Consider the following 24,279-nt stretch of genomic DNA (forward strand, 5'->3'; position numbering starts at 1 on the left):
GGAAATATAAAAAATAAAAAATATGAAATATAAATGAATAAAACACCACTTTGAACTAGTCAGATTGTATTATGTAATGTATAAGGATCAATAATTTCCATTCAGATTTGAGTAGCGTTCTACATTAAACCGGAAAATATTATCATGCACACATCAAATCGTACATCTCACAATATAGCGATAATATAACTGTAAAACCTATGTCCCTTATAATTATCTGTTTAATATAACGTACAAAATATATCAATGTGTAAAGTTACTCGCAATAATAACAAAAAAGTATCTATAATTACTGTTATCCAAGGAGGCATGCAGAGGTAGTTCGGTACATTAATTGTATCTGAGCCGAGGCAGAAACATGCGCGAGTGCCGCGGCCGCCTGCCGCTGAGTGTCGCTCCAACTTGAACATATTTCTGTCTTGGTTATTAGCGCTAAATATATGAGCCTACGTCTTAAAACAATTTCCGTACAGTTATCCAATATAAGAAAAGAAATGTAACAGCGTTTTTTATTTACAATTACAAGCTTGACGCACAAAAAATACAATTTCTTAAAAGTATACATATCATTTCAAAAGTTTAAAACATCAAAGCGAAAAAAAGCTGATTAAAATTTATCCTTTCCACCTACGAGACGTGTAGTAGGCCATGATTTAGCTACTACAGATAGAATAGAACACTATTAGCGAGTACGCTACGATAAGCTCGATCAAATCATGGTCCACTAGTTCCTAACATCTTTCGATGATTTAGGCCGACTACATATTTAGACGACAAGACTTGTAAAGCACTTAAAAGTATATGTAAATATTGAATTATAAAAAAAATGTATTATACTTCATCTCCTCGATAACATCTCGTAGAAATAAAATGATTAAAATTCATAAAATATATTTCCAAGTCAGTAAATCACTAACTTGTAAAAATACAATAAAACCTAAGTTTAACAATGGAATATAAAGGGTAAATAACAGTCTTGCCGACAAAATAAGTACATTTAGAATCGTAGACATTTAGACAGTATGTTAGGTGTCAAGGATAATTCATTATTTGTTACAGAATTATGTACAAAACAGTTCACAATATCGAAATGCGACGCCAAATGAACCAGAAAGTAACACTATGTATACTTATTATGCATTTTACTTCTTTAATCCACTAAAATGAATAAAAACCCTTGAATGAAAACGAAATTTAGCTTACTACATGAAACATCGACCGGGTTTTGATAAACTTTACGATTGCCTTACCTTATGTCATACCTTATTATTTACCAAACGTTACACTGAAATGATTATTTATATAGCAATTACTTTGGGATTACGTTCATATCAAAACTGGCTTCAAGTTGACACTTGAGAAGAGACCAAAAAATATTTTGGCTGCGAACAACATGTTAATCAGCCCAATTTTTATAAACTATGCCACTGCTTCATCTCAGAATGAGAGGTGCTGGGCCATCATCCACAACGCAGATAAAGCGTACGTCGGATTGTTTGTACCAAGATTGACATGAACGTATAGCCAGATCCGCAACGTTACCATTGCAAAACGTTGTTTAAAGAAATTCGTTTTATTTTTTTTATAGATTTTACACACATTATATTTTTATTACATAGTAAACGGATTTCTTACAACACGCTCTATATAAATCCCTGTAAGTGTATATCGTAACCCGGCCTGCAAACCTTATATTTTAAGACAGATTTAGAACGGTACCTATTCTGTACACATATTGGGTATTGGGGTAGTATTACGTAGCCATCATGTTGCGGGTGCGACGTGTCGCTTACTAATCGTTTTATAAACACTTCCGATAAAATAGAACCACAATACCCTGTGATCGACTATAACCTAACACCTAAAAGCTAGGGACAAATACGGTCGCAAAGGGTACAATGAGATAGTTTCGGATCTAAATAATATCTATTGCATTTGTATTTCAAAGAGTGGTTTCAGGCCAAATTTTCTAACGTCATCTTAATTTGACATGAGCTGTTTAGTGGATCATGTCAAAGTAGTTTAACCCTTCTAAAGTCTTTTGCTGAGCCATTGCGGTTAGAGCGGAATTTTAATGCTCTCCAACGATAAGACAGTTTTAGATGTCGTCGAGCGGTTACCCATTCATGGACTGACCGCGTCATGGGTTACTTAAACCCAGACCTCTTCTTATTCAAGGGATAATCCCTTGTATTAGGCTACAAAATATAGAATGAATTAATTCATTCCAATACATTTTTCGGGGTCTGATATTTAGCTCTTCATTTCATTCATATTTAGGATATTCTCCCTGGTTCGACATTGAAAATTTGGCCAACAGGTTAGTGTAGTTATTAGGATCTAGCAACGCGAGCGCAGTGATCTCATATTATCTGGACTGGGCCAGATTTCATCGAGGACATCATGAGTCTACAAGAACTCATTTTACTCATGTAAGTAACATTTTAGAATTACTCGACCCTAATAAAAATTTGTTTCCTTTCCCTGTTCTCGTTTAATTATTCTGTTTTTATTATGAATTTTGTTCGACGAATATTCTTCGAAAACATACAATTGTCCCCTTTGCAACAAAAATTTAACATCGAAATGGTTTTCTCATGATTACAGAAGTTTTTGAAATAAGTACTATTTATATTGAATAATGAAAGCCTCAGACGAGGGTTTAAGACATCCTTATATTGTATGTGAGTTAATGCTATGTATATTATAACTGTCACAAGCTCGCAGTGAACTGACAGCGATTGGACGAGACGCGGCGGTAGGGATCATATTTTTTTATTATTATATTTATATAATTTAGACATAACAGTTTTACAAACATCGACCACGACAAAAAGACATAGAATACTGCTATCATTGATTGGCAAAACTTGTACAAATTTTAACGCCACATGAAGTTTTTTTTTTAATTTTTTTCGATCACCTACCGCGCGTCCGCCAACATGGGGGAACCAATCTAGCGTGGTTAGTTTCCCGCGCGCGCTGTCCGGACACGCCCGGGCCGGGGGGGCGGGGCGCTCCGGGCAGCACGGCGGGAAGTATCTCGTAGTGTATATTCGAAGCACGGGGTCGTCGACCCGCTCATGCCCACACCCGATACTACAGACGCGTGTGCCCGCGCACATCTGCCCGACGTACCTTCCGCAGGTGATTCGAGGCGCCCAATACTTTACTTCATTATTAATTTAGTCGTTTTCTTGTCAAAGCCTATGATTATCCGATAGCTACGCCGTTGTCTATTACATTATTTTGCTTTCGTAACATCTGACTTTAGTCCGCATAAATCCCTGACTTATAAGTCGAATTTCATGTTCAAAGAACTTATAATACCTAGCAGTCTTTGGATATCTTTATCACTAAGACCCCTCTCTTCATACTTGTAAATAATTCTCTCCAAAATATATTTCGGAGTTAAATATTTTTTCTCTTTTTTAACATTTACATCAACATCTTTAAGTTGCAGCTTGATTCTGCTTAAGTAAACATTGTCAAGTATTTTTGGTGTGGCAACACCGGTATCGATCGAATTTAATAAGAATGCTTCCGCATCTATGTTTTGTACCAACATCATTTCTCTATTTCCGAATGCACTAGTGTGCGGCCCGGCCTCTGTCCGCGTGTCGTGTCGAGCCGTCTCCCTCAGTCCGCGATGTTCCGCGAAGTAGGCGCGGCCCGGGCCGCGTGTGTCCTGTCTCTATCTGAGCCGCCATAACACGCGACTAATTACGCTGTTTGTACTCACTCGTTACGTTACACTCTCTAACCTTAACACTAAATATACATAAAAAATATCACAGCACTATCGATTCACTTACACTAAAATCACGACGCTTTGCGTCGCGACTTTCGAATAAAAAAAATAACAATAATAATAAAGGAATCGAAATTGAAATGCATGAGCAAACCGCCGTTGGTCTCAGTACTGTAGATGGACGAGCAAAACTAACACTTATACTGTCTGCATACAGTAGCTTATTGCAATAATAACAGCTTACAATGATTTATTATTATTTAGTCTTTGTAGTAACTATAATATATCTTATAATTAACTAAAAATCTTTCGCCAAATGTTTAATAACATTGTAAAGTCAGTTTGTGCTATGAAATGTTGACACTCTGTTCCCGGGGGGAGCGGGGTGAGGACCAACGGCGGCCTCAAGAAGCGTCGAAATGCAATCACGAGTGCCGCTAATACCAAAGTATTTACAAACGCAAATAATTTGTTCACGAAATAGTCTTATCCTAACTTTGGATCGAAATCATCGAATATAATACAATATTGGAAACCGAATCCTTCAAACAGCAATTTAAATATTTTACTGGCGCCTGTCTTTAGACAGCAGTCGGCGACGTGAGAAATAATCGCGAATAACGACCCAAGTCTTTGTATATGTATAATGTATATATATAGCTAAGTGTATAATGTAATGCAAAACAAAACAGTTAGCCCGCTCTTCTATTTGTTAAAGAGCTATATGGCAGTTAACAGGTAGTAAATAAAATAACCTATAGTCCTACAACAGTAGTTGTAACAAGTCATCCAGGATTTAACAATATAATATAGTAATATGTAATATATGCTCGACTCAGTGTATTCTGTATCCAGCACCACAGTAACGTCGCGTTATTTCAAACGGTCGCCGACTTATCATAAAATGGCACATACAACTACATTCTGATCTACATCTGTATCGAGGCATAAGTTTAAGCAACATCTTAAGCGATAACTTAAACAACTAAATGAGGTAGCATTATTATGAATATGATTAAAGAACATTAACCAACTAACGTTTGGTGGGATCTATGTTATATAAATGTATATATCAACAGTTACATTAAAATATTTCCTATGGATTACTGAGGTATATAGTCGTTTCCGGCTGAGGTAGCTGTGGGGTCGGTCGAGCGACTTCGATCTCGAATCGCGACGGAGCGATCAAACTCGCCCGGCCGCAACGAATACTATTCACTACAAACGTCTAGTCGCAATACGGATCCAACGTACGTCAGTATACGTCCGCGTCGACGACGGCGAGCCGCTCGTCGCCGTACACCCGCGTGACGCGCGGCTCCCAGGCCGGCGGGCCCGGCGCCTTGATGGTGAGCAGCGGGTCGATGTGCGGCAGCAGGCAGGGCTCGTCCAGGTGGATGCCGTCGTCCACGTTGAACTCCGGCCCGTACTCGCGCAGCACCGCGCCCTGGCTCGCCGCGCTCATGGCGCTCACGCCCGAGATAGCCTCTACGCTCGTTTTTGCTTCTGCAATCATAGTTTACATCGATTAGTAGAGTAAGCATTGATCGCAAGAATGATCTGGGCAATAATGGAGTTAAACCGAAAAGTTAAGTCAAAACCAGCAGATATCTTAACTGAGTGCACCACATGAAATCTAAATACCACACATACTCACCGATTTCGAGGGTGGTGTTGTTAACGACGGGCAGCATATCTGTGTACTGTAGACTATTTTCGATGAAAGCGTTCTCGTTCAAGATGCACCAGTCCTTCTCGATGATCGCGGGGTCGATGCTGTCGACCGTACTGTCATCCGACTCGAATATATAGTTATCTAGCGACAAATCGGGACTTGTAGATTCGATTCCCGATTCGCATTTCGTTTCACTGTCGTTTTTGTCGACAGTTATAATATTTTTAACGACGGGCGCGTTTTTATTAGCTTTCTTGTTATCTTCGGCGAGCGTTTTCAATTTGTTTTTATCTATGTTGTGTATCTTTTTCAAATGTTTCATCCAATTGGGGTGATTGGCGAAGGACTTGGGGCAGACCATGCACTTGTAAGGCTTGGAGCCGGTGTGAATGTTGAGATGTTGCTCGAGCTGGTGGGGCCTCATGAACCCCTTGCCGCAGTAGCTGCATTTGTGGTTTCTAATTTCGGAATGGGTTTTGGTGTGTTCGACGAGTCGGCTGCGAGCGTTGAACACTTTGCCGCAGACCTTGCACACGTGGAGCACTGACTCGAAGTGCGTGGGGATGTGCTTGATGATGAAGTACTTCTCGCGGTACTCCTTGTTGCAGACGGGGCAGGTGTACTGCTTCTTGCGGTGGACGTCGAGGTGCGCCTGGCACGAGGACAGCGTGGTGAACTGCAGCCCGCACTGCCGGCACCAGTTGTCGCGAGATGTTTGATGCTTGCGCTGATGCAAGATTAGCTCTCGGGGCGCTTCGAACCTGCAAATTAAAATATAATGTTGATCTAGCTAATGCGCTAACCGGTTGACGCAGTTAGCGGAGTGACTTTCTTGGCGTATTTAGTTAATCAAGCTGACGTCTACGGCGTAGTCGTTAAGGTAGTTACGAAGCAATTTCCAAGGCGCGATCGTAGATCCAATTCCTGCAGTGTGAGGTCCACATATTATTATGACAGTTTTTTGTATGAAACACCAGCAATCCTTCGAGTTACCTTTATAAAAATAAAACATAAAATTCGCCAGCGTCAAATTAAAATTTGCAGGGGCTAAAATAAAACATTAGGCAATGCATTCTCGAGGCGAACAAGGCAGACTCACGTCATCTGGCAGCCGTCCACGGGGCAGGTGAAGGAGGTGGCGGTGTGCGCGGCGCGCATGTGCTCGCGCAGGCGCCAGGCGCTGCCGAAGGCGTGTCCGCACTGCACGCAGCTGAAGGGCTTGCTGTCGCCCGCGCCCGTGTGGAAGGCCTCCGTGTGCAGCACCAGCAGCGACACGCGCGGGAACAACTTGCCGCATTCCACGCATCTGTGGATAAACACACACTCAGTATAACTATTCCTGCGTAATACACCAAATCGCAATGAGACTCAGTCTCCTAATTAACTTCTTTTTAATCTGTCGTATAATTATAAATAGGCAAATATGACACTGTAAATATTGAATACTCACTCGAATCTATTTTTGGAGACGTGAAAATGGCAATGGTTGGCGAACAAATTGTATTTGTGGTACTGTTTTCCACATATGTTGCAGGAGTAAACGATTTCTTGATTAGAATGTTCATTGCAGAAGTGCAGATCGAAGTCTGTTCGATTTTTGAATAGTTCATCGCAATAGCAGCAGAGGACTCCTCCCAGCATGTCCACGGAACAATCGGCACTGATCTCGGTGTTGTCGATTTCATTTGTAAGAACTTCGTCAAAGTGCTTTGTCAAATGTTTGGCAGTTTCGATCTTGCTTGCTGTAGTTTCATCGCAGATGGGGCATGGGTACAAAATTTTGCAGTGCTCATCAATGTGCAATTCGCACATATCAACACTCTCTATAGTTTTTGAGCATTGTTGGCATGGGTATGGAGGTTTCTCCTTTTCTCGCTTATGAAGGTTTTGATGTGTATGAAGTTCATTTTTTGAGGGGAATCTGAAACATATGCAATTAGTACTAGGTACTTTCGCCTCAATTAAGAAAGTCAAATAATTAATTATAGGTATGGTGGCAAAACTCACTGTTTTTGGCATAAAGCACACCGAAAGATGTGCACAGCATCAATATGACTGTTCAGTATGGATTGTTTTGAAAATTGTCTGTTGCAATGTTCACATCTGAAACATTGCAAAGAAATATAAATCAATAAAAGATAAAGGAAGTGAATCAAGTGTTAATAAAAATCTTGGTATATGGTATATTGACTTCCATTTGACTATTAATTAAACAACAATATCTATTGTCTTAGCCAAATATAATAGGTAAAAATGAGGAGTGACTATTTTAAAACAAATTATATGATTTAACCAGCCATGACTTTTGTATGCATCATCATATTAGATGATTTCACTTTATATATAATAATATACACTCTAGAAATACATAAAGGGATTAACAGGTGGTCTGCTAAGTTTCAAGCCCAATCCAAGAAATCACTTGTTGAATATTTCATAGTTACAGTCTATCTTGTTACAAGGTCACAGGGTAATATATATCTGACATATTTATATTCTATGGTGTAAATAGAATTTCTGCTTTAGGAGGACCTGGCTATGGGTCTATTATTACAATGAGAAGATGTGAAGGTGTGATAGACTTACTTGAATCTGTCTTTAACGACGTGCGCCTGGTAGCAATGGTTGCGGAAGTTGGGGTACGGTGCTATCTCCTTGCGGCACACCACGCAAGTGTACACTATGCCCGACGGAGTGTTACTGTGCTGCTCGGTATAGTGCCGGTCGAATTCTTTCTTGTTGCCGAACGTTGAGTGACAAATGTTACAGAATATGCCTCCGATCACGTCGATCGCAGTCGGCTTGGGGCAGCCCGCGATCAGCTGCTCCAGCTCCAACCACTCCGCGCCGGTCTCGTCTAACTGAATGGGTGACTCCATCACTACGACTATGCTAAGTATGATCCATCTATTACGTTTACATCTGTGTCAAATGGCTGTTGTGAACGCTGCTATTGCAAACATCGTATTGTAATCTAATTTGCGGCTACATGTCTATTGCCTGAAAAAAATGTCGGCATTAGCGATCACCATGACCTTGGCTTTTGTCACGGTATTATTACTTTTATCAACTGAACTAACGTTCCAGCGCGACTACTATACAAATAATTACATATTTATTTCATACGTACTATTTGCCTCCGCGTCCCCCGTCACTGATAAATTCTAGGTTGTTCAGCCATTAGCAGGGAGTAATCGCATAACTTCTTAGCAATGAAAATAACATGTAATACTCACAAATTTTGATAAAAACTAATATATGTGCATTGGACAATAGCCCCACACTACATTTTATATTGTAACAGCGGAAATAAACGATAAACTTTAATAAAAACGCAACGCCGGATAACAAACAACGCCAAGAAAACGTGTGGTTTTTGATTTTCTCCACGTTCCTATCAAAAATAATTAAATTTTTAGCATCAGCAAAGAGATGGCAGTATATGAATCAAGTAAAAGTAAGTGAAACCAATTTTTAATGCTAAAGATACTATGTCTGTAACTTTGGAACGTGGCGAAGCACAACAGATTACTAAAAAATCAATGAACAGAGATGAGAATAGGGATTCCAAAAATTATGGTAGCGGTAGATACCTACCGTGTACCTACCTAAGTATAGAAACACTTGAATTTCTCATTATGAGCAAGCATGATACCAATAGAAAAGCGTGTAAATTACAGACAACCAAATCATTAAAATTCGAAAATTTACCTATGATACCAAGATTATTCGTAAAAGTATTTTTTGTATACATGTAATCGATTCTTTTTAAACAGTTATATCGATTTCCTTAAAATTTCTGTCACTATGTCTAATCGCGAATGACAATTTTGTCAAAAAGACATGTCAATCAAAAATTTGTCAAAATAATTTCTACAAATTGCCTGAATCTGGAGATATTTATTGTAGCTAATCCTTGCAAATGTTGTTTCGTGTTCTGTGCCAATAAAATATTTGAAGTCAGTGCAACGTTCTCGCGATTGTGTTACTTATAAATACAAATAGTTTGGATAGACTAGTTCACGATATGCGAATGATAATTCGCTAAAATGTAAGTTTCGTGTAATTTCTGTATTTATTTGAATTTACTATTAATTTCTAGAATCTGCAGTAAGATTTACATTATAATTTTTGTAAGAATGTAGTGTGTTTACAAGTATTTTCTAGAGAGAGTATCCAGTTTTTAAGTAAATATTCCTCATTTAAACCATCTCATAGGCTATAATGATAGTTTTATTGATAAATTATCTGAATAACCGGCATGTATTAGTCTCAGTTTACGTTACCAAGTGTATCACACGGTAATGTTTTGTAATCAATGTCAAACAAGTCTGCTGGCGCGATGCCAACTGTATTCTCGAAATAGTTCACGCCGGCGTGACGATATTTTCCGTTTACTCCACTCCCCTTTTGCCAAAACATCAAAAATATTGTTATGGAGCGACAACACCCCACGAGCGCGAGTTTCCACGGCTCCATGAGGAGCAGAGACTCATCGTCGACAATAGGCAGTGACCCAAGAGAGAAAATTAAAGACTGTTTCAGAAAATTCATCGCATTTATGTTTACACAAGTGGGTGTTGGCGCCCTTGTTGTTTGTTACGCGATCCTCGGCGCCGCGGGCTTCATGCACATCGAAAAAGACAGCCCTGATGAACAACTGGAAGAAGTGAGGAGACTGAGACAGAACTGTGCTGAGTCTCTGTGGAACATTACTGTCAATGTGAACGTGTTCAATGAGACCGCTTGGGTGCTGAAAGTTAATGAAGTGTTGAGAGTTTTTCAAAATAACATCACATCTGCAATACATACTGGATACAATGGTCTCTCAGCTGAGGATACATGGTCATTTCCTGCAGCTCTCATGTACTCTCTGTCAGTGTTTACGATGATTGGGTATGGTAATGTTGTACCTAAGACGGTGTGGGGTAAAGTCAGTACAATAGCATACGCATGCTTTGGGATACCCATCTACGTGCTGTATTTTTGTAATATGGGTAAAGTTTTGGCTAAGACCTTCAAATGGTTGTATATAACTGCTCATGAGTGCAGCAGAAGAGATGATACATTATTTGAAGACGGGGAAATGCAGCCTGTGAAGAGGAAGATTACGGTTCCATCAACTGCTTGTCTATGGGTGATATCATTCTACATACTGACTGGTACAATAATGTTTGGAGCTTGGGAGAAATGGAACTATTTGGACTCAACCTACTTCTGTGTTATAAGTTTATGCAAGATTGGCTTTGGAGACTTTGTGCCTGGAGCGAATATTGCTGATTCTGCTGGCGGTTCACATTTAAAACTTGTAATTAACTTTATTTATGTGCTGTTGGGCATGGGACTTGTTGCGATGTGCTATAACCTAATGTGCGAGGATGTCCGAGTGAAGGTACGAGAGCTAAGAGAAGACCTGAAGAATTGTCTTGATGACATTACACTGAAGATCACTGTATGCATGAATGATACTAAGTATTATCATCAGAAACAGAGCAGGAATCTCAAATGACGTAATTAATGAATAAGTGATAATTTATTTATATGTTTAATTAGTGCCTCTTCTAATATAGTGAGTTGTCTGTTTAACATAATGTTAAGAAAAATAAATGCATTTAAATTATAGTATTTGTTTTATTTTGTTATTATTTCCTAAGTATTATAATGAATTGAAATTGTTATATTCAATACAAGTGCAGAGCAAGAATCATTGAAAATGTCTTATTAGATTCTGACACTAAAAACTGAGCATGTACATAGGTTTGTATCAGTTTATAGCATCTATAAAGTGCAAGAAACTATTAGATTATACTCTATACTGACCATTTAACTCTACTCTCCTCCCAGTAAGGGGAGGTGTATTATAGGATGTTTCCGTCCTAAAAAATGTACGAATTTGAAATTCTATCACACTTGTCAAGACATTTTGAAATGTCCAGAACATCTTTTTAGTTTAGTCTCTTTAGAGTTTTATCCACTTGTGTTATCATTATACTTAGTCATTCTTTCTGTAGTTGGTAGCCTTAGCTACTATGAATAGACCGGTAATAGCAGTACTAAAGCCTACTGAACCGCCATATTAACGTTACATTTATCCAACAGAGTAACATCAAGGATAGGAGCAGTAGGTCGCAAGATGCTGCCGCTGCGGCTGCGGCGCCTGGTGGGCCACGAGGCGCGGATTAATGACGCGCTGTTCCAGCCGGCAGCACGTGCGCCGCCACTCGGGCCTCAGACCCTCGTGTTCTTTGGAGGAGATGTTCAGGTATACACCAATTTTGAATTTTGTGTGAAGAGATATCAAGATTATTATTATTTTACTGTTTGTCTCTGCCTAAAAATCGTTTAAAATTGAGTTCTGTAGTACTTATCCAGACTAATAAACATATTCTTTAGAATTTTAGCACTAGCTCAACCAAATTTTTTTTTAAATTTTGTTTTTAGTTTTATTCCCTCTTTAACCATCTTTTAAGAAATTATTTTTAACTGAAAATACCGCCCTCAAAATCGTCATAGGAATTTAGAAAGCTAATTAGTTTTACCTTTTGGTGTCAGTCAAGGAAATACGAAAATATATTTTTGCGCTAAGCAACGTATTTAGTGGTTTAATTTTGGTTTATAATGCTATTCTCTAGTATATTTTATGATCTCTGTACAGGACTACCCAGAAGTGATGCAATCTCACCGCGACAACCGTCACTACGTGAAATGGAACCTGGAGAATACGGCGCGTATGCTCGGCCACAGCTTCCCGACCAAACACATACTGGTCGTCAGACCTTCTAGGTAAGACAATATCTTTGATATATGATAGACTTTAAGCTGACGGCTTATGTATATCGCAAGATGTATAGTAGTAGTTTTGTGATATGCGAATGTTTGTAGTCAAAGACTGAATTTTCCATTGGTGGATATCTTTCGAAGAATCATTAAAATGCTTTTAATTATATAGATATTGGATCAAGAATCTATATACAGTCGGATCAAAGACTTTATTTTCTAGAGATTTCGACCAAGTTTTGTATTGTAAATATAACTGATGGAAAATTCGAAAATAATGTTATGCGATGTTTTTTGTAGATCTTTATTTTTCTTTTTTAAAGTTTCAGAGTCTTCAACTTCTATGGCCGCATGTTTGTTATTGCTGTTTTTTAAGTTACTTTGTAACTGGATCCTTTTACCTAAGATCTATCTTAACTGTATGTAAAGGTAAACATTTGCATGGTGCTTTGACGCCGCGCTGCACGTACATACAACTTCGTAAAAGTTATTAGAATCATCTTGGATGTGATTCTAATAATGGGGTTAAAAAATTTGGATCACCCAAAGGTCTCTTCTCCCTCGTTCGGGAGGAGACCCTTGCCCAGCAGTACCCAGCAGTGGGACAGTAATGGGTAAAAAAAATGAAACCATTGCCTAATCAACCCCTCCTGGTCAGTGGGTACTTACACTGATGGGTCAGCAGAGCTGAATGGGGAAATATCGATTTAGTGTGACAGTACAGTGTGGAGCTAATGAACTGATATACTTTTGGTCATGAACTCTAGTGTAAACTGTAGGCTACATGCGTCCTGGATCCGCTAGTAGCAGTAGTTATTATATGTAGCGCGATTTTCTTCAACTATCGAGTATCGACAGCCAGCTATCGAGATTTTGTTTGACAACCTAATCAGCGCCCCTGGCGGATTGTAGAGAAACTAAAAATTCAGTACTTTTTAATTGTCAAATTCTCGATATGCGTTAGACTGTAGAGAATCGAGCTACTGTTGTGTAGTACAATATAACCAATTGCTGTCGATTGCTGTATACAGTGTGAAGTTGTGTCAATAAGTGACAAGGCAAATAAGGACGGTGAAGGTGTTGCAGGGTGGAGTACAAGAGCTTCAGCTGCTACGACAACTTCGTGCCGAGCAACAACGCCGGCATCCCCGAGCACACGCCCACGCATAACGCGCTGCATCATTTAGAGAAGTAAGTAGTAACATAAATATATTTCATTTAACTTCTTCAATTCACCTTTTTGACTAGGATTAGCATTGACGACAGCATTTACGACCAGATTGAGGCAAACAAGTCATGAAAAAAATATCGAATTGATAACATCCTTTTTAAAGCGGTCTACACACCAAAGCCGCTGACCCGGCGGCACGGATCGCCGGCCCAACCCGCCGGCCTTATTTTGTACAATCATGCCGCCGGCTTGCGCCCGCGCGGGCTAGCCGGCGGGGCAGCATGCCCATGCCGACGGCATCCCTCTCCACTCACTCAGTCAGTTGCCCGCCGGCTTTCATAGAGTAGTGACGGATCACTTATTCATTCTCTATTCAGGAAAGTCTTATAAGAAATGGGTTTGTATAGAACCAAGTCGTCTTCCTTTAAATGACTTAGTCGTAGAGATTGGACGTGCCAATCTCTACGACTATTTGGCAATTACTAGAACACCACATGCCGCGGCTGTCGTGCCGCCGGCATTGCCGCCGGCAAAGTCGTTCGGCTTGGACATTCTGAAGCCGCCGGGTTAACCCGCCGGCACTAAGCCGCCGGGCTGTGCCGCCGGGTCAGCGGCTTTGGTGTGTAGACCGCTTTATGAAGTCGGTTTGAAAACCTTCATAAATTTTATTTTGAATTTAAGACTCACTGACCTCTTGCAATCGGCGTTTATCATCTGTTTCTGTTCCTAGTCCTTAAAGACAAATCATGGTTTGTTATAAGGATTTGTTTTCACAGACGATGATCTCAATATTCCGCAATGCCTATGTTAAGACTACACTCATTAAAGACTCCATTATTTAATCAATCTTACCATTCAAAATTCTGTATGAATTGTCAACAGGTTACTTCAAGCAGTGACCACGCGGATAAAAGCGATGCCAACATCGGAACTACTTGAAGCTGTGTCCTCCGTGTCTTTGCCGGAAGAAATAGACATTGAAGATTTACATGTGAGTACTATGTATGTGAGCATTGACAACAATAACAGTTTTTATGGTTCAAACATACTTACATAAAATGACGCTTGCTTCCATAGGGGTAGGCAAAGATAAAATAACGACACTTGGTACAATCCTTACAAACTTTCCTTGCTTCATTCAAATATATACGTCTTGTCATAGTGTCAAAAAATTCAAAAAGATGCTAACATTTGCACAATCAACCTATACTCCGACACCTTAATGGAGAGCCGTGGCATGCACTAGTCATTTAGATTATAATTAATAGTTCTATGTATTTCTGTACCATACCATATTTGTACCGTTACGCTTGCGGGTCACTGATGTTCTAAATTCTAAATTTTGCATACCTTTGCCGGCTGGGAACCTTGCATACAAGGCTCTATTAATTTGCATGACATGTTATTAAAGATATGTTATGATGTAGAACGCAGCAATCCACTCGCCGGAGCGAGCCGAGGCGGGGCGGTCCAACGGCGCGGCCACCAACAGCGCCGCGGCGCAGGCCACTGAACCCGAGCCGTGAGTAGGTTTAGTTCCAATGGATGTCGTCTGTAGCTTACCTTATCTTAGCTTAGCTGTTGTTTTATTACTCATTTTATTGTATTATTTCTTATTTATGAATAGGCTTTGTTGATTGAGAATTTGTTTGCTGAATGTTGAAACAACCTTAAATAGTTACCTTACTTATCATCATCATCATTGGCCTGAATACATCTATTGCAATTTGCAGATGATTAAGGTGGCGTCTCATCCCGTCCCCTAGGTAATAGGAGAATTGACGTAACTACAACTTGCCAACCGGAGCTCGTGTAGGCATTCAGCGTCATTGTTATTGACCTTACTTATAAACACACTGTAAATAAGTAGTAAGAAAGATGGCGTTCATCTTTAAAGTTTCCAATCTCTCGCAATCATTTCTTTGCAATGGGCCATCCTCCCCTCAACTGAAAAATCTCAAACTAAGAGATGTTTTGACACTCAGCAAATGTATTTTCTTATATTTTTACAATTCAATTAAGTTATCTAATTTCTTTTTATTTCAAAGCACACTATTTGACAATTGAAAATTAAGATGGCAGACTCATCCAAAAACACATGCATGTGATCTATACCACATAATAAAATAAATACTTTTTGTTGCCAAAGTTTTCTTCTAACATTTCATCCTTTCATCAATCAACTATAGTAGTTGTTTATTCCATCATAATTCTTACAATGCTAGTGTTGTTCTAGTGTGACGGATCCATTGTGGTGGCGTGAGAAACTTGCCCTGGATCAGAGTCAGCTGACACTAGTGGGCTTCAGCAAGGGCTGTGTGGTCCTCAACCAGCTCATCTACGAGTTCCATTATACGAAGACCCTCACTCCAGGAGATGTGCATATGATGAGGTGAGTGTAATTAATAGTATGAAACGTAGTTTGTATTTTACTGTTGATTTTGTTTGCTGATAAAGGAAATGAATATTGGAGAATAATTTAGTAGTAACCTAGAACTTTTTAAATATCATCATTACAAAGTCTTATTTTAAATGTTCGTAATCGTAAACTTCGAAGTCATCGTGTTTGCGTAGGTAATGTTATAAGATAATTACTAATTATTTTTTACGATGTTTAAATGTTAGTTGGGTATTGGACATTATAAAATGAGGACTATTGTTTTATTGATTTGAACGATTTTTTCTACCACCGGCACCAACTTAGTACAACCGGTTCAAGGTCTTCGTTAAGTTACTCTATACGGCATTCGCCTACAAATTGAAACATAAAGTATTCGTGCTAATGTATTAGCAGATAACGGCCAGCGAAATATAAAACGCCCTCAATACCATTTTTTTACTGATACGTTTATTCGTTTCATCTATCAACCTTCTTGATAAACTAAAGTAGACCAATAGATAAATAACATTTATCTGCCAGATATCGATTCGTGGAATGCCAACTTCACGTTTACGTTTCGTTACTTTAGTGTAAATTAATAACTTTCATATTCACGACTTTCAAAAAGAAAATGTATTAAACATAGTTCGTTTACATAATAAATATAACAACATAAAAAATTATGATATATCCATTTCTTGATAAAATATTAATATTTTTACGGCAAAGGAATAAAAAAATCAGTCAATAGGTTAAACGCGTTTGCGTTCCGAATGTCTTAGCGAAAACGAAACGCAACTGTCATTCGAGATTTACGTTTGTGGTTTTGCTGCCGGATGGTGGACGCTACTTTCTGTGTTGATAAAATCTTTTTACTTACGAATAATTCCGCAAAACATTTATTAAAATGGATAAATTGAAAAAGGAAATGGATAGTGCGGAGAAAACTAAGCAAAAACGTGAGAGAAATGTAAATTTCACTGTTGAAGAGACGGAACTTCTCGTAGCACTCGCGGAGGCGAAGATACACATTATAGAAAATAAAAAAAGTGACGCGGCTACTTGGCAATGTAAGGAGATAGCTTGGAAAACTATTGAGACAGAGTTCAACAGTTTATCTACTATTGTGTATCGTGATCATAAACATTTGAAGCTAAAATACGAAGCTTTGAAAAGAGACTTGAGAAGAAAGAGTGCTTTAGTGAAAGCGGAGTCCGAGAGCGGTAGTGGTACTGTTAGTAGTCGTTTATCGCCTTTAGATCAGAGAGTCAGGAACATGCTTCGTATGTCTGTCGAAGGAAGCGACAGTTATGACTCGGATTATGTTATGCCAGGTAAGTTTTGTTAAATACAATTCAAAATTTAACCAAGTTATTCTTATTAAGTTTGTGCCACAGCTTAGTACATTCTATGCTAAAGTTAACTTACTTAACTTACCCTTTACTTTTATCTCCTTCTTATCATAAAATTTATCTTTTTTAGAAGCACACATGCTGTGTAATGTGGTAATAGAAAGCAGAAATCAGGAAATTGAGACTCCTGCACCTAAATTGTTTCTACCGCCTCGGGAGGAGCCAAAAGTAGTACAACCACCACGTAAGTTTTAAAAATACTCTCAGAAAGATACAGATACAGAATGAAATTAATATAATATTAAATATGGATATGCAGTACAATAATTTTCTTTCCTATTTGTAAAACACACTAAGAGTTATAATTTGTATTTTTTAGGTATGTTAGACACAACAATAGAAATAGAGCCTCTGAACCATCAGCCAGGAAGTGATCCAACTGAGGGAACAAATCAACCCACTGAGGGAAGCTCATCTACTCCAAGACCTAGGAAACATGTTCTTATGGGTTAGCATAACATACTTTAATTAAGACTTTTTCAAAACTGTAATATCAAAATCTTGTATTAATTTTTACCATGAATTTTAGGCATTCGTTTTGTTTATAACCATAGCTGAGCAAATTTTATTTATAATTTAGTAAAATAAATTAATTCCCATGAAGGGACTTAATTTTTTCTGTAAAACAAGGATTTGGCTTTAAAAAAATTTTCATTATAATCCCATGACTGCAGCTTAATTCTTATTTTAGAAAACATACTTTACTTTAATACATCCTTAAGTTTCAGACAAAGTACAGAATTTATTTTTTAACCACCTATGTCTTTCTTTCAGGCCAAGTGAAAGAAAGAAGACCCTTCTACCAGTTAATAAAGGAAAAAATAAAAATAGCACAATTACAAAGACAGATTAAAACAGAAGAATTACACCATAAAGCAATTAAAAGAAAAATCCTCACAGAAGAGTTAGAACAGAAGATTATACAGAGGAAATATTTAGAACAGGAATTAGAACATAAGAAATGTATCAATGACTTAGAGAAAGAACATAGTTTGCTCAAAATAGAGTTATTGAAGAAGTTTAGAAGGAAACATAAATGACATTTGTATAGATGTTATTTGTATTCTGTTCTATGAATGGAGTAGTTGAGTTGTTAAAGACAAAAAACATTCAAAATCAAATTATGTATTCAATTATTCATTTAATTCAAGTACAGACAGTTATGATAGTTAAATACAAGTATTTACCACATTATACTTGTATTGGTAAAATGTTTAACAATATCATGCTATGTAATTTTTTTTCTAAATGTTGATATTGAAATTATTACAGACTGAAACTTTATAGGCACTTGTTTGATACCAACGAAAATACAAGTTTGTGATGTCACTATGTCGTATTTCTATACTAAAATGTGTTTCTGACATTTTATAAAGAGAGTAGCTGATTTGAATGGTAGTCAACTACACTATTGTATAAGTAGAACTTTTAACAATAAATAATGTGTTTTTAATAACAAGGAATTGAATTGATAATAAGGTTAAGTTTTTATCAGAGTAGATGAATTTCACGGATTTTCAAAGTGTGAAAGAAATTCAAAACTTTTTAAAGAAACATGTTTTTATATTATGTTTGCATACCTACATCTGTTTTAAAGTGATAAAAATAAAATGAAATAAAGTTTCTTACATTATGTTCTTGCAATACTTTTAATAAATACTATGAACTGTTATATGACAATTTTATTTTAAAACACGAAAGTTAGAAATTTTACTGTTACTTAAAATATTATCAATATCATATAGTAAGTTTTTTCCTCCTTATCTTATTCCAAATCCTACATATATGACGAAAGCACGAAATCTATGGCCCCAAGTTCCCCGCATATCAAGAAATCCTCTTGACAATGACGGTAACAAAAGAAATCCCGGAGCAAGAGGTGCTAAGAATCTCCGGGTGGGATAATCATACTGTCAGACGACCAAGGTACAGTGGCGGCGCTAGACCAAATGTGTACGTCGGCGTCATCAAGTTCACTAGGCCTGTTTACGTTGCAGTGGAAAGACCCATTAATTTAAAGTGAACCAAATTATGAAATTATTAATGTGAGGCCTCCACAGGCGCAGCGCCGTCGGCGGTGGCCGACGTCGCTGATGCCTAGCGCCGTAACCGCTAAGCCATGGATTTTTTTTTCTTTTCAGTGGTTGAGGAAAATATCTTGTTAAACTACATATTTTTATAAACAACTTGAAAAGTTCTTATCTGGAAGTTTACAATGTTTGCAATCGTTATCTGTCAGATAAAAACGAACACCTACTTCAAACTGAAGTAACACTACGTTATCTGACAAACTCGAGATGTGTAAAACCACAATTTGAAGTTTTATCTATCTGATAAATATCTAAATGTGTCCGAGGGGTTCAAATCCCACACAGTACAAATATTTGTTTGTGTTTAAGATGATAACTATGAACGTCTTATTACTTGTAGGTGGTATGGATATTATACCTAGTGAAATGTTAAGTAAGGCTTCCGTACCCAAAGGCTAAATAAAAACTAGATCCTATTAGAGTCGGATCTCTTCGTGCGTGCATAAATTAAGGGATGTCATGGAATGCCGAAATCGATAATAAAATAATCCTCATTTAAAGTTATCTTAGCAAAAATACCTGTATATGTGTATAGCATATATGCTGTCCCAAATAGTTGTAATTAAATATTGTTATAGGTTCATGGAGCGCGTGGTGGACATGTACTGGCTGGACGGCGGTCACGCGGGCGGCAAGAACACCTGGATCACCTCGCGCAGTCTGCTCGAAACGCTCACTAGGCTTAGTAAGTTGTCCAATTTCTTGTACGTTCTACTAAGCTTATAATCAGTCAATCAAAATCGAAATAAAACTTACAAAAAATCGGGCTTTAGGTTAAATATACTCATGTTCACATAATACATATTATTATGTAAGGGGACCTAGAGTGAAGCTTAATTTGTATGAAGCATGTTTTGAAGTGAAAATATTGATGGGATAAATATTGAACATAATTTAGGCCATGTTTAGATCACTGTTAGGAGATGAGACTAAACAACCGATCAGATTATTTGTAGTCACTCAGACCTATGAGTCTTGAATAGGGGTATTTTAGAGGAGATGGTAAATACCCACATCCTCTTTTTTCGCTTAATCGTGATACTTATGGTACATTTTATTTTAAATGAAGTACGTTTTTATTTTAAAGGAATTGTTGTTTGTTGTTGACAGATGTGAACGTGTACATTCACGTGAGCCCGTACCAGGTGCAGGACGAGGGTCGGCCGTGGATCGGCCGGGAGGAGAAGGCCTTCACCGGTCTGCTCAAGAAACTTGGCGCTAAGGTAACACAACCAAATATAGTACATTCCTATACCTCTGCCTATACCTTCAGGATAACAGTGATAGCCGATAGGTTTAAGTTGGCACCTCCCACACAAAGTGGTCGCTGGTATCCGAGGCACAATGGCTTTTCGAAGTTATGTGTGTATTAGAAATAATTATCACTTGCTCTAACTGTGAAGGAAAACATCGCAAGGATATCAAGGCATGCAATGCCTAAAATTTCTGTCATACATTTAATACATTTAATTGCATATAAATTAAACAATTTTCAACACAGCGACTAAAATTACGAAATCTAATTTTAACCGTAAGTATTTCTATTCCAGGTAAACAGGTACCTGCACGAGCACGTGCCCTGCAGGTCGTACACGCTGCACATGCACTTCGAGGTGCTGGCCGACTTCAAGCGCATGCAGGACAACTTGCCGGTCAGCATGCCGGACTCGTCCGACGACGACCAGTAGGTGTCACGTATGAGTAGGCTTACCCTGGGAGATGTAGACAGGATTTATAGAAAAAATAATAGATATTCGTTTGCTAAACGTTTTTATTTATTTTTGCTGGCAATCGGTGGCATATTTTTGGCAATTTATACAAACTATTAAGTTGTCTTTTAAGTTCTTAAAAAAAACTAATAGACTTTAGATTTTTTATTGAAAAGTATTTGGGTGATGATCCAGAATCCAAATATGTGATGTTTTTAATAATATGGCCTAAATTCTAATTTTAATGTAAATGAAGACTTTAAAATTCTGTGTACAATAATTTATTATTTTATTTCTACGTTTACAATGAGTCGAAACAGCGTCCTAACAATGTTAAAGTAACCTGAAAAGTGTTTTTAATCATTTTTTTAATGATAATTAATTATGTATGCCGACGATGCTATTTCTTACACCCTAAACAAGAAGGAATGAAAACGAAAGCTAAAAAACCTGCTCCTCTTTTTAAAAGTCGTTTAAAAATACATAGTTGCAATTATTACATTTATTCAAAGTTCTATTTTAAAATTCTCTCTATATTAGGTAGTCTAGAGGTCTAAACGCTCAAATTGATTTAAGTACAGTAATCCTGTCTGCATTATCCCGTGGGTATCGGACTGAGAATCGATTGATAGAACATTGAGGACTGATGTGATGCTGTGAGCACGCCTAGAGTTAGGACTCGTGTGATGGCGGGACGACGCAGGTTTACTTTAAAACTATCATTATTTATTATGAGATTTTATTTGTGTGAGAGTTGACAATTTTATAAAATTATGTTTTTTAACTAAAAGACTCAAGACTTATTTCTATGATGGATACAAAAAAAGCACTTACATATATGATTTAATAGAAATGTATAACTTTAATTGTTTGAGAGCCAAGAAGCATTAAGCTCTAGTATCGCAGCTTGTGAATTAGTGCCAGATAACCTATTCGCTAGATTTTCAGCAAATGTATAAAAACAACTGTCAAAAACCTGATAATCTATCTGTTAGTTAAGCAGAATTTCTGCATCCGGGCATTAATATTGATGGCAGATATTAATGAATTTATCAACAGTGTAATAATATTTATTTTAGTATTTTACTAAAATGTGAAAACTTGCATGAAATATTTTGAACTTGTTTTATTATGAAACTGACTACATATTGTTAATGATAATTCCAGTACATATTTTAATTTCGTGTTTAAGCCAACTCTCACTCAAATAAACTATATTGTGTGATTAATAAGCCATTACATTACAATACGTGTAACTTGTCCAGTGAACGGCCAGTGCGCTAGTGGCGCCCTCTATTATGTAATAAACATGCCAATTAATTTTAATTGTAGTTCATAGACCAATATAATGCAATGGAATATCCGTTTACACGTAACTTAGTATATTTGTGCCAAACTATAATAACTTTCCGAGAAGATTGTACGTTTAAAAATATTTGTTTGATATTAACAATTTATTATAAGTACGTGATGAGTTCTGTTCCAATACGGCCATTTTTCGTGATACACTCATTTACAAAAAAGTATTTCTGATCTCAATTTATTTATTTAAATTTTATATAAGGATGAACCATGTATTTGTTTTTAAAATACCCGCGAAAAATGTTACTCGTTATTTATAATTTAAGAGTTACTAATTATTTATGAGAGACTTTTAAATCACCCCTATTCTTGCTTGCCGTATCACGCAGCTATTTTAAACTATATTTATAACCAAGTTACGTGATTTTATCAAACAATGACTTTATAGCAAGAGAGCTATAATGCCGGCTAGTTCCATTGCATTATATACTAAGTATAGTAGTGTACATAGTGCTACGACCCCGCTTCGAGTGTGTGGCGCCCTCTCCAAGAGTCAGCGTTGTGAGTTAGATGTAATGTTTCAATAATACAAGTATACTGTGTAGACAGCTACTTATGTGAATTAGGTTTAGGTGTTGCTGGGTACTTGCGAGAAAGGAAGAAAGCTGAGATATATTTAAACGTAAGAACTTTTATTTTTATGAAATATTGCTTATGGTATTTTTTCTCTGCGTTTCAAAGCGTCCCACAAGCGCTAATGACTTAAATGCTAGCCGGACAGTTTTGTGAAAATCTTGTCATGTCTGTTTGAGGCCGTTTGAGTTGCAGATATGTATATAATCCGAGAACTAAGTACAGAGTCATGGAATGCACGAATGATCTGTTGTATAATTAAGATTTAAGTGTATGTCCAAAAAATCCCTAGTGAATGGACAACCGTTTGCTGCATAAATCTACGCTATCAACATTTTGTATGCCTCCGTCACATCTTACATCCAAGGCTCTATACTAAGTTGTCAGACTTTAGTAAGTCTAGGCATTTTTCACTTTTAACTATTTTGTTAAAAAAAAACCCTTGTCTATGAAACCTCGTAAGTACCCAGCTTAAGGTATTATTTATATCAATAGACGTTCAAATACGTGTGGTTGGTGTACATTTTGTGTCAAGTCATTATCTAGGGTTGTGTTCAAAACCATTGCACTCATAGATGGAATATGGCTGCAGATTTTCTGAATGAATTAGTAACATAGTACAGATTCTGTATGTAATACTATGTTTTTATTACTTTGACAGCTAATAATTTAATATTTTGTCAAATATAAGATTTTATTTTATTATATAATTGTATATTTCGGCGAAGGTTGCACTCTCAGTAGTCATAAGTAGTAACGTTGGGCATTTCAAGGTTAAATGCGTGTTCGCGTTAATTCCCGTATTATAAATGAATCATTCAACGCGAAATATTAGGTCGGGGAAAAGTCATTTCGCATTATAGTGTGTATGAACTTGTAATAAAATCTCTTTGGCTTCAAGAATCATAAATGAGTACATGGTTCATTAGGTTTCTTTCAGTGGGCTCGTGTGGTATCCAAATATCGAGCTTTTTTGTGTAGAGGAAAGATTTTATTACAAGTTCATGCACACTATAATGCGAAAAGACTTTTTCGCCGACGTAATATTAAAGCTAAGATTTTATTATGTTAACAAAATGACACCAATGTCTTAAAAATGTATTATTTCAGTATTGCAACTCAAGCAGTGAAGATGTTATTTTATTTTTTAAGGCTGGCCCTCCAGTCAATATCATTTAGGGTTAAATACTATGTTTAGAAATAATTAATGTAATTCAATGTATAGTGTAAATAAGTTGCTTTAAAATCGACTAATCATATTTGGATGGTGTAAAATTGATCTCAATTTGATGAATAAATTATTTTCAAAGCTGTGAGACTTTTATTTTAAGAAATTCTAAAATAGTTCTTTAGTGTGTACTTAGAAGGAGATTACTTAT

General features: G+C 37.2%; 4 protein-coding genes across 7 annotated transcripts; 3 read left to right on the forward strand and 1 right to left on the reverse strand.

Annotated features, from left to right (window-relative positions):
- Positions 1–49: 49 nt before the first annotated feature.
- Positions 50–8,797, reverse strand: LOC142976471 (uncharacterized). Of its 2 annotated transcripts, none has more exons than XM_076119855.1 (7): positions 8,663–8,797; positions 8,013–8,426; positions 7,434–7,529; positions 6,877–7,347; positions 6,526–6,732; positions 5,409–6,187; positions 50–5,257 (listed from the first exon to the last, which is right to left on the reverse strand). In XM_076119855.1, exons 2-7 carry the CDS (start codon positions 8,303–8,305, stop codon positions 5,007–5,009), a joined length of 2,097 nt encoding a protein of 698 aa, XP_075975970.1. In that variant the 5' UTR covers positions 8,306–8,426; positions 8,663–8,797; the 3' UTR covers positions 50–5,006. The 2 variants fall into 2 exon arrangements, with proteins under 2 accessions (XP_075975970.1, XP_075975969.1); XM_076119854.1 differs by having other exon boundaries at positions 8,557–8,695.
- LOC142976473 (mitochondrial protein C2orf69 homolog) lies at positions 8,760–24,211 on the forward strand. Of its 3 annotated transcripts, none has more exons than XM_076119860.1 (10): positions 8,760–8,883; positions 11,526–11,688; positions 12,082–12,209; positions 13,281–13,394; positions 14,257–14,365; positions 14,802–14,896; positions 15,611–15,766; positions 19,835–19,941; positions 20,367–20,479; positions 20,807–24,211. In XM_076119860.1, the coding sequence occupies exons 2-10, from the start codon at positions 11,560–11,562 to the stop codon at positions 20,942–20,944; spliced, it is 1,089 nt and encodes a 362-aa protein (XP_075975975.1). In that variant the 5' UTR covers positions 8,760–8,883; positions 11,526–11,559; the 3' UTR covers positions 20,945–24,211. The 3 variants fall into 3 exon arrangements, with proteins under 3 accessions (XP_075975975.1, XP_075975974.1, XP_075975976.1); XM_076119859.1 differs by lacking the exon at positions 8,760–8,883 and adding an exon at positions 9,246–9,477; XM_076119861.1 differs by lacking the exon at positions 8,760–8,883 and adding an exon at positions 9,246–9,477 and having other exon boundaries at positions 13,290–13,394.
- Positions 9,667–11,046, forward strand: LOC142976711 (TWiK family of potassium channels protein 7). The gene has a single exon (XM_076120221.1). It carries the CDS (start codon positions 9,862–9,864, stop codon positions 10,933–10,935), a length of 1,074 nt encoding a protein of 357 aa, XP_075976336.1. The 5' UTR covers positions 9,667–9,861; the 3' UTR covers positions 10,936–11,046.
- LOC142976478 (uncharacterized) lies at positions 16,531–18,832 on the forward strand. Its single transcript, XM_076119870.1, has 4 exons — positions 16,531–17,088; positions 17,237–17,350; positions 17,486–17,614; positions 17,941–18,832. Exons 1-4 carry the CDS (start codon positions 16,662–16,664, stop codon positions 18,204–18,206), a joined length of 936 nt encoding a protein of 311 aa, XP_075975985.1. The 5' UTR covers positions 16,531–16,661; the 3' UTR covers positions 18,207–18,832.
- Positions 24,212–24,279: the final 68 nt, after the last annotated feature.

Source organism: Anticarsia gemmatalis, chromosome 11, assembly GCF_050436995.1.
Source record: "Anticarsia gemmatalis isolate Benzon Research Colony breed Stoneville strain chromosome 11, ilAntGemm2 primary, whole genome shotgun sequence".
Classification (NCBI taxonomy): Eukaryota; Metazoa; Arthropoda; class Insecta; order Lepidoptera; family Erebidae; genus Anticarsia; species Anticarsia gemmatalis.

What these genes read in the sequence shown, in the direction of transcription:
- LOC142976473 (XM_076119860.1), top strand. Translation starts at nt 11,560, where the DNA reads ATGCTGCCGCTGCGGCTGCGGCGCCTGGTGGGCCACGAGGCGCGGATT. An exon ending in TCTTTGGAGGAGATGTTCAG is followed by an intron (nt 11,689 to 12,081) that starts GTATACACCAAT and finishes ATCTCTGTACAG; the next exon opens with GACTACCCAGAAGTGATGCA. An exon ending in CTGGTCGTCAGACCTTCTAG is followed by an intron (nt 12,210 to 13,280) that starts GTAAGACAATAT and finishes AGGACGGTGAAG; the next exon opens with GTGTTGCAGGGTGGAGTACA.
- LOC142976471 (XM_076119855.1), bottom strand. Translation starts at nt 8,305, where the DNA reads ATGGAGTCACCCATTCAGTTAGACGAGACCGGCGCGGAGTGGTTGGAG. An exon ending in GTCTCCAAAAATAGATTCGA is followed by an intron (nt 6,733 to 6,876) that starts GTGAGTATTCAA and finishes GTTTATCCACAG; the next exon opens with ATGCGTGGAATGCGGCAAGT. An exon ending in GTGGACGGCTGCCAGATGAC is followed by an intron (nt 6,188 to 6,525) that starts GTGAGTCTGCCT and finishes TTTAATTTGCAG; the next exon opens with GTTCGAAGCGCCCCGAGAGC.
- LOC142976711 (XM_076120221.1), top strand. Translation starts at nt 9,862, where the DNA reads ATGGAGCGACAACACCCCACGAGCGCGAGTTTCCACGGCTCCATGAGG.
- LOC142976478 (XM_076119870.1), top strand. Translation starts at nt 16,662, where the DNA reads ATGGATAAATTGAAAAAGGAAATGGATAGTGCGGAGAAAACTAAGCAA. An exon ending in AAAAGTAGTACAACCACCAC is followed by an intron (nt 17,351 to 17,485) that starts GTAAGTTTTAAA and finishes TGTATTTTTTAG; the next exon opens with GTATGTTAGACACAACAATA. An exon ending in TAGGAAACATGTTCTTATGG is followed by an intron (nt 17,615 to 17,940) that starts GTTAGCATAACA and finishes TCTTTCTTTCAG; the next exon opens with GCCAAGTGAAAGAAAGAAGA.